The sequence below is a fragment of the Heterodontus francisci genome, chromosome 11, assembly GCF_036365525.1.
Source record: "Heterodontus francisci isolate sHetFra1 chromosome 11, sHetFra1.hap1, whole genome shotgun sequence".
Classification (NCBI taxonomy): domain Eukaryota; kingdom Metazoa; phylum Chordata; class Chondrichthyes; order Heterodontiformes; family Heterodontidae; genus Heterodontus; species Heterodontus francisci.
Genome location: NC_090381.1, coordinates 109,428,495 through 109,442,979, shown reverse-complemented (window position 1 = coordinate 109,442,979; position 14,485 = coordinate 109,428,495). Strand labels below are relative to the sequence as shown.

At 45.1% G+C, this 14,485-nt stretch overlaps 1 protein-coding gene across 3 annotated transcripts in view; it reads right to left on the bottom strand.

Annotated features, from left to right (window-relative positions):
- Positions 1–2,418: 2,418 nt before the first annotated feature.
- LOC137375459 (polyhomeotic-like protein 3) overlaps positions 2,419–14,485 on the bottom strand; it is a 102,994-nt gene continuing 90,927 nt past the window's right edge. For all 3 annotated transcript variants that reach the window (XM_068042741.1, XM_068042743.1, XM_068042742.1), the window contains 3 exons: positions 10,294–10,444; positions 4,016–4,250; positions 2,419–3,107 (listed from right to left, as the gene is read on the bottom strand). In XM_068042741.1, coding sequence (XP_067898842.1) covers positions 2,953–3,107; positions 4,016–4,250; positions 10,294–10,444 — 541 coding nt within the window. In that variant the 3' untranslated portion in view covers positions 2,419–2,952. The remainder of the gene's footprint in view (positions 3,108–4,015; positions 4,251–10,293; positions 10,445–14,485) is intronic.

The window sequence follows — 14,485 nt, the reverse complement described above, 5'->3', positions numbered from 1 at the left end:
CACTAAACAGCCTCCTAACCTTCCAATATGGTGGGCAGGAAGTGTGTGCTCATTATGAGGTGGAAAAGCGCCACTTGCCATATCAGTGTAGGTAATTGCAATGTCTTCAGGAGCGAGTGTTCGGATTATGATAATGACATAAGATATTTAAATAAGGGCCCTTTGCTTTTTGCAGGATTCACCATAACTAGGGGTGAAATCGTCAAAATGATAGTGTGTGTATATTTTTCAAAGTTTACTGGGATATGCTCTTTCTTCGACTAATTCTTTTATACGTCATCCTTAGAATGGTCCATGATAAGGTCAAAGGTTAAACGCTGACCCAATCTGAGGAAGTTTGTGTAAAGTGCTCTTTGTATCACTACAATGTGCAGACTTGTTATGATGTCCTGGCTGTAACGTCCTTATCTGGGTGCAAAATTTGCCCAACGTTTGTGGAAGGTTCCTGCAGGCCCACAGTATGAGGGTCACATTGCTGCCCTAAATAGACAGGCCCAAAACTCAGGCCCGTCAACAGAGAGGGGTATGGCGACCAGCAGTCCTACCTGAGCCCATCTGCATTCAACTTCAGCAGAACTGCTGCCCCTTTGAAAAGCCTTCTCTCGAGATGGGTCAGCGGTCCTCTGGCAGTTGCATCATCAACCTCGATTGTAACTTCCCACCGCTCCACTGCGTGATGGAAACCGGGCCCTACAGAGGTTGGGGGTAGGGGTAGGGGATCCTCTTTGGTTTACACCGTTCCTATATTACAACCATTTTCTTTCATTCACGGGATGTAGGTGGCGCTGGCAAGGCCAGCATTTTTTCCCAGCCCTATTTGCCCCTTGAGAAGGTGGTGGTGAGCTACCTTCTAGAATCGCTGCAGTCTATGTGATGTAGGTACACCCACAGTGCAGTTAGGAAGAGAGTTACAGCATTTTGACATAGCAACAATGAAGGAATGGCAATAAATTTCCAAGTCGCGAGGGCGTGTGACTTGGAGGGGAACTTGGAAACGATGGTGTTCTAATGCATCTACTGCCCTAGTCTTTCTAGGTGGTGGAGGTCGTGGTTTTGGGAGGTGCTATTGAAGGAGCCTTGGTGAGTTGCTGCAGTGCATTTCGTAGACGGTACACAGCTGCTGCAACTGGACAGAGTGCTGGTTAAGTGAGTGGCTTTGTCACCACTTTACTGTAGCAGATACAACAGATTGGGCTCCGATGATGTCTTTAGGGCTCGATCAGCCAATTTATCTGCGGGCTGAACAGGGGGAGCAGTGGTGGATTCAACCCACAAGGGAAAATCTGCTAGGAATTAGAGCCAGGGCCAGAAGAGCCCTGACAAAGTGAGTTTTTACATTTTCTTTCAGCTTCCTCGTGGGCCAGTAGGAGGAGCAGGTCTGCTCTCGAAGCTCCATCTTAGTTATCTTGAGCTACCCTTGCCTTGGGCTTCTCACCACCCAACCTCTTGATGGGGATTCTGCTCCAGGAGCTCTTTGATGGCCGTAGCCCGTGCCAGGGTCCATTCCCTTGAGTCCCCGGCAGTAGCCTCCTGATGATGAACACCTGCTCCCACCCACCAGCCAAGCAGTGATTCCAGTCAGATTTCGAACTTGCATATGAAAATGAGGCCTGGGAGTTAAAATCTCTCTGGGTCTCACATGGGAGCTACTTCCTTGCCCTGACCCCACACACCAGAGCCAGAGTTAAAATCAAATCATTGTCTCACTTACAGTAAGGTGGTGACAAAGCAGCCTGCTTAACCGGCACCGTATCCACTACCTTAAACATTCACTCCCTCCACAACTGGCACACAGTGCCAGCAGTGTGTACCATATACAAGATGCACTTCAGCAACTCATTTTGGCTCCTTCGACAGCACCTCCCAAACCCAGGATCTCTACCACCTAGAAAGACAAGGGCAGCAGATGGTGGCATAGTGGTAATGTCACTGAACTGGTAATCCAAAACCCCAGGCTAATGTCCTGGGACATGAGTTGAAATCCCACTATGGGAGGAATTTAATGCAAGTGGTAGAATTTAATTCAATTAATTAATAGAAATCTGGAATTCAAAGCTAGTCTCAATAATGGTGCCATGAAGCTATCACTTGTTGTAAAAACCCATCGGGTTCACTAATGTCCTTTAGTGACAGAAGGAAATCTGCTGTCCTTACCTGGTCTGGCCTACATGTGACTCCAGACCCACAGCAATGTGGTTGACTCTTAACTGTCCTCTGAAATGGCCAAGCAGGCCACTCAGTTGTCGAGAACAATTAGGGATGGGCAACAAATGCTGGCTTTGCCAGCGACACCCATATCCCATGAATGAATATTTAAAAAAAATTCCTTCATCGTCACTGGGTCAAAATGCTGAAACTCTCTACCTAATGGCACTGTGGGTGTAGCTGCACCATACGGACTACAGCAGTTCTGGAAGAAGACCCACCACCACTTTTTCAAGGGACAACTAGGACTGGACTGCCAGCGACACTCACATCCAGAGAATGAAAGAAAACAATCATAATATAAGGAGAGTGTAAACCAAAGAGTTTACCAAGGATGCATCCTGATCACAGGGGAGAGGAGGACCTGCAATGGGAAGCAGTAGCTGGAAGAGTCAGGTCATATTGGTTGTGACGGCATCACACACGAGTAACTCAATGCCATTTTGTCGACACAATGGTGTGAATCAAATCGGCACGATTCAGTATTTGGCAAAGGCCTGTCAAAGGCAACTTTCCCTTTAAGAAAGTTGGTGAGTTCAGTAAAGGGTTTTTATCTGAAGATGAGGGTTCCTCAGGTTACATTACACTGACTCCTTGCCCTCAAAATAACTGGTTCACCACAAAGTCCTCAGTGGTACATACACTGCTATATCTTGGCACTTGCTCAGATTTTAATACACGCTCTTTTAAATCAGAGATCAGCAAAGTGGAAGAGCTTAGCAGCTTTTCTTCTGGAGAAAGAGAGGGTTACGATTCCTTAAGCATGTTGATCCGAGCGCAGATTTTCAGTGCTGGGCCCAGCTTGATGTTCATGGCACTCATTAGATGGTCCTCCTTCAGCAAGAGCAGAGCCTGGCCATCAATCTCCTGGGATCGGAATTCATCAGCAATGTCTTTGCAACCTGTGTATGTAAACCACACAAAATGGTCAGAAATATAAGCAAAGAGATTTTTTTTTGAATTGAAATGGAAGGCAAGTGTCCAAACTGTTAGAAATCACTAAGATAAAATAGAAAAGATCAAGAGTAGCTGGGGCTGTTCTCCTTGGAGCAGTGAAAGGGAGATTTGACAGATGTGTTCAAATTATGAAGGGTTTTTATCGAGTAAAAAGGGATTATACTGTTTCCACTGGCAGCAGGGTTAGTAATCAAATGGACACAGATTTAAGGTAATTGGCAAAAGAACCAGAGAGGACATGGGGAGATTTTCTTTTTCCCTACAATGGGTTGTTATGATCGGGAATGCACTGCCTGAAAGGCTTGTAGGAACAGATTCAATAATAACTTTCAAAAGGGATTTGGATAAATATTTGATGGAAAAAAATTGCAGGGCTATGGGGGAAGAGCAGAGAAGAAGTGGAACTAATTGGATAGCTCCTTCAAAGAGCTGGCATAGGCACAATGAGCCCAATGGCCTCTGTCCTGTAAGATTCAATGAAAAGACAGAATAAATCAAAAAGCAGTGTTTATGTGGTATTAAGTTTAGGTTTCAAAAATCTATAGGTGGTAGGAGTTTGGGAGTACATAGAGAGGTTGGGAGCTCCTGGAATGCAGGCACAGTAATGATAAAATGAGCCAAATCTCAGCACAGTCATATTTTTAAGAACTCTGCCTGTAGGCTGATTCCTTGATCCCATGCAGAAATGGTCTGCAATATTGTAGCCTCAATCTCCAACTTACACTCCGTATGAAGCACAGTTTTCCTGCTGGAAGGAAAGAGTAACCACCTCCTCCCTCCTCCATCCCTCATGGCCTCTCCTCCAAGCTGACAAGTAGGCAGATGCAGTGCCTATGATGAGCAGGGCACATACCTGGTAGCGAGTGTATGAACTCCCACACGTGGTCGACTGTCCACATTGTTGGGTCAGCGTGTAGCGTTTCGCTGCAGTCTGACATCTCCCTCATCCTCAGTTCCCGCATTTCCCGTTCGCGTTCCCGCTCATTCTGCCGACGGCGTGTCGTCATGGCTACGCTAACCGTCTCTTCAGGAAGTGGTGGGTTGCAAGTTGTTGTAGCCTCTTCTACAGGAGTGAAACTAACAGGTATCTAGGAGGAGTTAATAATTTGGTCATCCAATTAATTAATGGTGCTGTACTTTAGAATTGTACTAATGGATTATTGTAGAAGTTAGTAATTTGGTTGCTTCTTGTAGCCTTAAAGGTGTGCACTACCTTCCACTCAATTTTAAAATTCTCACACTTGTTATCAAATCACTCATGGCCTCTCCCGTCCTTATTTATCTCCGTAATCTTCTCCAGCTCTAGAAATCTCTCTGAGATATCTGCACTCCTCCAATTCCGGCCTCTTGCGCATCCTCGAATGTCATCACTCCACCATTAGCAGCCGTATTTCAGCTACCTGGGCCATAAACTCTGGAATTTCCTCCCTAAACCGCTCTGCCTCTCTCTCTCTCTTTTAAGACACTCCTTAAAACTCAATCTCTTTGACCAAGTTATTGATCCCCTGCTCTAATATTTCCTCGTAGCTCAGCATCAAATTTTGTTTGGTAATACTCCTGTGAAGCACCTTGAGACATTTTACTACATCACAGGCACTATATAATTGCGTTATTGCTGGATTATCGACTTTCCCAAACACCATTCTCAATACAGCTTTACAGTTTACCCGAAAATTCAATTCAGCAAAGCAGAAGCAATCTTGTTAGTTTTTGTTTTAGAGTCATAGAGAGATACAGCACTGAAACAGGCCCTTCAGGCTGCCGCGTCTGTGCCGGCCAACAACCACCCATTTATACCAATCCTACATTAATCCCAGATTCCTTACCACATCCCCACCATTCTCCTACCACCTACCTACACTCGGGGCAATTTACAATGGCCTATTTACCTTTCAACCTACAAGTCTTTGGCTGTGGGAGAAAACCGGAGCACCCGGTGGAAATCCACGCGGTCACAGGGAGAACATTGCAAACTCCACACAGGCAGTACCCAGAACTGAACCCGGGTCGCTGGAGCTGTGAGGCTGCAGTGTTAACCACTGCGTCACTGTGCCGCCCCAACCCTCCAAGGGTTTTGACCAACCCTCCAACAGATAAACTGCCATGCTTTCACATTACATAGAATATACAGCACAGAAATAGACCATTTGGCCCAACTGGTCTGTGCCACATGAGCCTCCTCGCACCCTACTCATTTAACCCTAACATCGTGCTCCCTCATCTGGGTGAGTTAGGAACTGGCTGGATTTGCTCAATAGAATTATTAAAATATCAAAGAAGGCAGGAGTCAGAGAAGGAAATTCATCCTATTCAGCAACTCTGTCCTACCATGTAACCTCCCTCTTCTTTGGCTCTACTATGAGTGACACAATTTTGAGCCATCACAGTCCTGCACTGTGGAACTACCCTCTCAATGCCTCTGCCTCGCTATACCTCTTTCCACTTTCAAACCCCTCCTTAAGCCTCACGCCTTTGGTCAACTAACTACTCTCCTAATTCCTGCTGGCGGTCTGTTTCCTCCCTCCATTCACCATCCCCGCCCCAACAGACACACACATATTAGCACATCATTGTGAAGTGCCTTGGAAAGCTTTGCTACTTTAAAGCACTAAGTAATTACAAGTTGTTTAAGTCTAAGCACACCACCTATTCACACCATTTTGTCTCCTTCTTGCCTTCATGGCAAGATCAATGAACACTGCTTCATTTTGAGTCATGAGTCCTTTTATTCTGTTTTTGAATAATTAATGTATAACTCAATTCATTCCATCTTCGCTGCCTCCGGAGAATCCTTAGCATTTGGTGGCAGGACCGTATCTCCAACACAGAAGTCCTCGAGACGGCCAACATCCCCAGCATATACACCCTACTGAGCCAGCGGCGCTTGAGATGGCTAGGCCATGTGAGCCGCATGAAAGATGGCAGGATCCCCAAGGACACATTGTACAGCGAGCTTGTCACTGGTATCAGACCCACCGGCCGTCCATGTCTCCGCTTTAACGATGTCTGCAAACGTGACATGAAGTCCTGTGACATTGATCACAAGTCGTGGGAGTCAGTTGCCAGTGATCGCCAGAGCTGGCAGGCAGCCATAAAGGCGGGGCTAAAGTGTGGCGTGTCAAAGAGACTTAGCAGTTGGCAGGAAAAAAGACAGAAGCGCAAGGGGAGAGCCAACTGTGTAACAGCCCCGTCAACCAATTTTATCTGCAGCACCTGTGGAAGAGTCTGTCACTCTAGAATTGGCCTTTATAGCCACTCCAGGCGCTGCTTCACAAACAACTGACCACCTCCAGGCGCTTACCCATTGTCTCTCGAGACAAGGAGGGCCAAAGAACAAGAAGAACAACTCATGTGTACATAAATACAAAGGGTTATGATTTGGTTTAATTTGCTTTCTTTTTACATATAAATGGCTTGTGGATTTGTATTGTAGCTAGAAATAATGAAATGGTTAAACTTCCCTTAGGGTTTAGAATGTTTTAGGGTTTAGGGCGGCACAGTGGCACAGTGGTTAGCACCGCAGCCTCACAGCTCCAGCGACCCGGGTTCAATTCTGGGTACTGCCTGTGTGGAGTTTGCAGGTTCTCCCTGTGTCTGCATGGGTTTTCGCCGGGTACTCTGGTTTCCTCCCACCACCAAAAGACTTGCAGGTTGATAGGTAAATTGGCCATTATAAATTGCCCCTAGTATTGGTAGGTAGTAGGAGAATATAGGGACAGGTGAGGATATGATAGGAATATGGGATTAGTGTAGGATTAGTATAAATGGGTGGTTGATGGTCAGCACAGACTCGGTGGGCCGAAGGGCCTGATTCAGTGCTGTATCTCTAACTAACTAATATGTCAGGGTACAATGTAGGCTGACATTGCTGTTTAGTTTCTGCTGAAGTGCAGGTTGTAGGACTTATTTAAACTGTTGACTTAATTTTTGTCGCCACATTATGAAACGAGATGGCCAAGACAATCCTGAGCTTGGAAGTGGGTCAGCATGATAAACAAGTTGGCATCTGGTGCTTTGAAGGAACTCTCATATTTGAGGCTGTTGTTCACAGTAACACTTGTCATGCCATAATAAATTATTCAGGACAGTGTATGCAAGAAGTAACATAAAAAGATTTTGAGTATTCCTGAACAATTTGTAGGATCAGGATCGATGAAGGTTACCTCTATTCCCAAGGAAAACTTGGATACTGCATTTAATTCTCAGTATATCTCCTAGTCAAAGACATTGGGCTGAATTTTCAATTTGGGAGCGGGTAACAGGAGCCAGGTCTGCTCCAGGTCTCAAACCCTTCCCCGGAGAGAAACTGTCACTCATTAGAATTTTGACTAGGGCATCCGCTTAATTGGCATGGAGACAGGTTCCCTGTCCAGATAAGGGTAGTGGTCGGGCTCTCAAATCTAGAGGGCCAATCAGAGGCCTTCCAGCTTGGGAGGAGCACCCGGCTGCAATGAGTAGTAAGTAACTGAACACCTTCAACAGGAAGGTGCCCTATCAGACACCTTTTAAGAAATGTAATTAAAAAATAGAGAAAGCAGCCAGGCGACCACTCTGGGGGTGAATCCCTCTATAGAACGGCCTTTGGCTGCACCCAGGCCAGCAGGTAAGGCCTGTAGGCCTGCCTGGAGCGCTAGCACTCTGGCCTGCCGCAGGGTGCCTGCTTCCAGGCAGTTGATCTGCTTCCCGTCGCGTTGGGAAACTGAAGGGTGACTGGAAAATCCCAGTCAGCCTTCTTAACCTACCTTTAGCAAGGCTCTTAATGAGCCTAATTGGCAGCCAGAGGCAGCACTGCTGGCCCCGAACCCGCCTTGGCCAAAATGGCCAAGGTCGGGAACAGGGTTGGGTAACTGGCATGCCAGCCGGTTCCAGTGTTTTCTGGCCCCATCTGCCTCCATTTCCTGACCTCAGCAGGGCCTGAAAATCCTGCCCATTGAGTGTGTCTGAACTTGGTTGAACAAAATAAAAAGGACTTAGTTGCGACCACACTTGATGTTGGGATTCAAATTGTCTTACAATATATTGATAGAGGTGAAGTAAGGTGAGAGGAGGCTTGTATAGAACATAAACACTGGCATAGACCTATTGGGCCAAATGGCCTATTCCTGTGCTGTCAGGTTCTATGCAATTTTACCTATGTTCAATGCACTAGGTTGACTGTTCATTCTAACAATTAAAAGTATGAAGTAGTTTCTCTTTAAGTTAAATTTAACTAGATATTTCATCAAGTTACAATAATCTCCTGATTTCTCACAGTTCAGCTTGTCCACAACCCCTCATCATTTTAAGAACTCCAATTACGCCCCTGTATTTTTGCTGGTCATAGTTCATTGCTTGAGGACCAAGCACTCTCCATCTCTAAATCCTTTCCAATGTCTCTAGGCATTTTGATCAGCACTGTAACCAAAACTAGATCCAACACTCCTCAGTGTGACCCACCATTATTTTGTCATGCTGACATCGCTTCCTTGAACTGATACTCTCCAGATTTGCTCAAACATCTCACCATTCTATTTATCTTGGCAAAATCTGTTAGACAATATGACTGTAATGCTTGGCCAATTAGTACATACAAAGTTCACCCCTCTTTCTCATTGTGCGATCAATCGGGTTCAAATGTAGTGTAGTAAGCTGAGATTCAAATTCAAGATCAACTGGTTGGGAATCTAACACTCTACCACCAAGCCTTGCAGGTTGCCCTACAAAAGGTAACAATGAGGAAACAATCACTTACCTTAACTGATTTCCTGAAAGAAAACTAATGTCAGGGCATTATTAACATTCAACTAAATTGGCGAATTTGGGGTTGAAATGTAATGAAAAAGTAGTTATTTGAAAGGTGCTATTCTCTGATTCCTCCTATCCATTCCTCAGGAGGCTCTTCACACTCTCAAGTACGTTAGCATCAGTAACAGTCAACTGGATAGAACTTCTGAATGCAATGGGGCTAATGTTAAGTGGAGGACACAAAAATGATCGATAATTTGATTTTTTAAAAATAAAAACATGTATTAACTTTGTTTGCCATTTAAAATGGGTAAAGGTTGTTTTTGTTTTAGTTTTAGAGATACAGCACTGAAACAGGCCCTTCGGCCCACCGAGTCTGTGCCGACCATCAACCACCCATCTATACTAATCCTACACTAATCCCATATTCCTACCACATCCCCACCTGTCCCTATATTTCCCTACCACCTACCTATACTAGGGGCAATTTATAATGGCCAATTTACCTACCAACAAATCTTTTGGCTTGTGGGAGGAAACCAGAGCACCCGGAGAAAACCCACGCAGACACAGGGAGAACTTGCAAACTCCACACAGGCAGTACCCAGAATTGAACCCGGGTTGCTGGAGCTGTGAGGCTGCGGTGCTAACCACTGCACCGCCCTTTTTTTTTAATTGGCATAATGAGCACACTGGTACCTGTACTGAACCACATGATCAAGACTAGCAGGAACATGAAAGTAACCAGATCAGTGGAAGCAACCTGCGGGAGAAATGAGTTTGCTAAACAGCACAGACACCCTGTCTGGCATGGTCCATCTGAGCAAAACTCAGGTTCCTGCCCATCCTTGGTAAGGCTCACAGAACTCCTAAGGCACTATTGCCACACACTATGACATTTCGTTCCAGTTTGGTGAGGCTTGGATGCCAAACCTCCCATTTTGTGTACAAAATCATGAGAGGTATAGACAGGGTGGATAGCAAGAAGCTTTTTCCTAGAGTAGGGGATTCAATTACTAGGGGTTACGAGTTCAAAGTGAGAGGGGAAAAGTTTAGGGGGGATATGCGTGGAAAGTTCTTTACGCAGAGGGTGGTGGGTGCCTGGAACGTGTTGCCAGCGGAGGTGGTAGACGCGGGCACGGTAGCATCTTTTAAGATGTATCCAGACAGATACATGAATGGGCAGGAAGCAAAGAGATACAGACCCTTAGAAAATAGGCGACATGTTTAGATAGAGGATCTGGATCGGCGCCGGCTTGGAGGGCCGAAGGGCCTGTTCCTGTGCTGTAATTTTCTTTGTTCTTTGTTCTTGCTGGACTCGGGACGTTAAGAGACCAACATGAATTAACCTGAAAACGTAATGATCATATTGTGAGGATACAAGTCTTACTTTCACGACCCTTATACCTGTCTCATAAAGTGTTCGCCTGATGCTCCTTCAATGATATGGGACCTCCTCCCTCGTCGGCTGAACCCATGGGGCTCTGGCTTTTTTGTCCACCGTGAGCTCTTGTCTGATTTAAAAAGCCCCATCCGTTTACTGCAACCAACATTGTACCTTGGAAATGAGAAGAAAAAATGTCATTGAGGAACTCTTCGGCTGAGGAAGTCAACACATTCGATTAAAGGAAGTGCAAGAACAGAGAGCCCTGGGAGTGTACATACACAAATCTTTGAAGCTGGCAGGACAAGTTCAGAAGGATGCAAAAAAAAGCACATGGGATCCATGGCTTCATAAACAGAGGCATTGAGTACATGAGCAAGGAAGTTATGGTAAACTTTTACAAATCACTGGTTAGGCCCCAGTTAGGGCACCTCACTGTAGGTAAGATGCTGACAGATTTACAATGTCAGTTTTACACCCCCAGCGGCAACTTGCAAACCTACCCTTCTGTGTCAATATTTAGCTCAAGTATCAGAACAACAAGAACTTGCATTTATATAACATCTTTCATGTAAAACATCCTAAGCCGCTTCACAGGAGCATTTTCAGAGAAATTTTGGCGCTAGCTGCATAAAGATGATAACAGCTCTGATGACAGGTCAATTACCTGAAATGTTAACTCTGTTTCTCTGCAGATGCTACCTGACCTGCTGAGCATTTTCAATATTTACTGTTTTTATTTAAGGCAGATGAAGTTCAATGCAGAGAAATGTGAAGTCATTCATTTTGGTAGAAAGAACATGGAGAGACAATATATCATAAAGGGTACAACTCTAAAGAGGGTGCAAGAGCAGAGGGACCTGGGAGTATATGTGCATAAGCCACTGAAGGTGGCAGGATAGGTTGAGAAAGCTGTTAATAAAGCATACAGTATCCTGGGCTTTATTAGTACAGGCATAGAGTACAAGAGCAAGGAGGTTCTGTTAAACTTGTATAAGACACTAGTTCAGCCTCAGCTGGAGTATTGCGTCCAGTTCTGGGCACCGCACTTTAGGAAAGGTATGAAGGCATTGGAGGGAGTACAGAAAATATTCATGAGAATCTTCAAGGATGAAGAACTTCAGATACGAGGACAGATTGGAGATGTTAGGACTGTTTTTCCTTGGAGAAGAGAAGGCTAAGAGGAGATTTGATAGAGGTATTAAACATCACGAGGGGTCTGGACACAGTGGATAGCGAAAAACTGTTCCCACTCGTGAAAGGATAGAGAATGAGAGGGCACAGATTTAAAGTGATTGGCAAAAGAAGCAAAAGTGACATGAGGAAAAACTGGAGTACACTGCGTGAGAGTGTGGTGGAGGCAGGTTCGATCAAGGCATTCAAAAAGGGAATTAGATTGTTATCTGAAAAGAAAGAATGTGCAGAGTTACGGGGAGAAGGCGGGGGAGTGGCATTTGGTGAAGGTCAATCGGAGAACCGGTGCAGACATGATGGGCCGAATGGCCTCCTTCTTTGCTGTAACAATTCTGTGATATTCGGGCAGGTGAGCAAAAGCTTGGTCAACGAATTAGTTTTTAAGGTGGATTTTAAAGGAGTAGAGGTGGAGAGATGGGGAGATTTAGTGAGGGAATTCTAGAGCTCAAGAGCCTAAGCAGTTTTATTTTTTATTTAGAGATACAGCACTGCAACAGGCCCTTCGGCCCACCGAGTCTGTGCTGACCATCAACCACCCATTTATACTAATCCCATATTCCTACCATATCCCCACCTGTCCCTATATTTCCCTACCACCTACCTATACTAGGGGCAATTTATAATGGCCAATTTACCTATCAACCTGCAAGTCTTTGGTGGTGGGAGGAAACCGGAGCACCCGGTGAAAACCCGCACAGACACAGGAGAACTTGCAAACTCCGCACAGGCAGCACCCAGAATTGAACCCGGGTCGCTGGAGCTGTGAGGCTGCGGTGCTAACCACTGCGCCACCCTAAACACACACACACGGGCATTCTCTTGCTGTCTCTTGCTTTCTCTATCTCCCAGCTTCTTTCTGTCTGTCTGTCTGTCTCTCTCCTTGTATCTCTTTCTGATTATCGCCCATCACTCTGTCTCTCTGCTTCTCAACACCAATGACAACTTACATTGAACTAGCGCCTGCAGCATAGTTTAATTGGTGTAGAGACAGGTTTTCTGTCCACTTAGAGCCAGTGGGATTGAAATGGCAGTAGTTCAGATCAAGTGTAGGCCTCATGTAGACTCCTACGGCAGCCATCACTGAAGCTACTTGGTATCCTGAGGGAGAGATCTGCTTGTCCAGCAGAGGAAAGTGAGATGTCACAGGGGAGCTGGAGGCCTGGCACTAGGGGCAGGGCAGACCCTTGCATCATTGAAGGAACAGCCACCAATGGTAGGGCAAAGAGAGTGGGGAATTCACAAGAGACCAGAATTGGAGGAGCACAGAGGTCTAGGAGGGCTGTTAGAACTTTATCCATGTGTGATATAACTGAATTTGATTACATCTTGCTTAATCACTTACTCATGCATTCTGACATTATTAAGTACTCCATGACTGCCCATTAGTGTGGTTATAGGGTTTTTTAAAGCATTATCCCTTCTAAACTCTGTTCCACATTTTCAAAGAACTCGTTTGTTTACCACGGGCTTGTATCAATTGAATACAATAGTCGCAGCAATGTTTGAGCCTTTTTGATATGATACAGTGCTCCAAGTCTGAAGTTGGCAAGCTCTGGTAAACTTTATTGGAAGTATAGTCTTGCTTAACAGTCAGCAAACAGCTTACAATGACTCTAACATTCCTAGGTATATTTTAGTATGTGAGCCGGCACATATTTCAGATCATAATGTTTAGTTCAGTTCATGATGGTATTTACACAGAGCAATCTAGTTTGGCTTGGCAGTGAGTTAATAACAGGGACCTGTAATGTACACACCAGAACTGTTCCCACTGTCTGACTGTACACTCTGAGCTCAGTTGCCAAATGGAAAGAACACCATCACTTTGAACCCTATTGATTTTCTCCCCAGAGAGCTTCAAATGAAATGGCTGGATGCTTTTCAAGGTTCTGTGCAGTGTTCTATGCTTGGCAGATCTGCCAATCTGATACAGATCACTTTCATCACATCTCTGGCAATATCTTGGATGGGGAACTATTAAACCTGACAGATCTGGGTCAGCTTGGAGATGTCAGGCAAAACTTTTGGAAACAGTGTTTCATGCCTGGGAGCAATCATCAATGCCAAATGAGGAACTATTTTCCTTTGTCCTGGGCAATAAGCTGCATATAAATAACTCGTGAAAATCTGCTTAACTCCCGCAGTCTGCCTCGCAGTTAGATTCTTGCAATAAAGCTCTAAAAGCTGGAATGACACAGCAAGCAGTTCAGCACCTGAAATGGAAACAATGGGTCTATTCCAGTGCTGTACATTTCTACAAAGGTCTCCTTCTTCTGTACTACACCTAGTCAGAGTGACAGCACTCTGTGCAAATCACCACTGAAAATAAAACAGCAAAGTAAGACATGTTTGATAAGTCATACTAGGCCTTCTGCTGAGAAACATTTGAAAAATCCTCTCCTTAACTTGGGGCAAATAAAACCTCCATTCCCATGGAAATTTGGTGAATTGTTCACACAATCTTCCTGTTCACTGACCTCACTGTGGAAGGACAATGCCATGAGTATGTCCATATGGAACTTCTCTCTCTCTCTCTCTCTCGTTCTAATGATGGCATTAACCTATTTGGCATAGCATGTTGTCAGCCACGCCTGAGTTTGGTAGCACTCTTGCTTGCCAATCAGTAGGATGGGGGTTCAAGTCCCACTCCAGGGAGTTGAGCAGATAATCTTAGCTGACATTCCCCAGTGCAGGGAGTACTGCACTGTTGGAGATGCCGTCTTTCAGATGAGACATTAAACAGCGGTGGACATAAACGATCCCATTGTACTGTTCAAAGTACAGCCGGGGAGTTCTCCCCAGTAATAAAAACAGGAAGTACTGGAATAACGCAGCAGGTCTGGCAGCATCTGTGGAGACAGAAACAGAGTTAACGTTTCAGTCTGATGACCTTTTACCAGATTTCCAGCATCCGCAGTATTTTACTTTTGTTTTAGAGTTCTACTCAATGTCCTAGCCAATACTTACCCTCAACCAACAAGACTAAAATAGATCTGGTCATTATCATATTGCTGTTTGTGA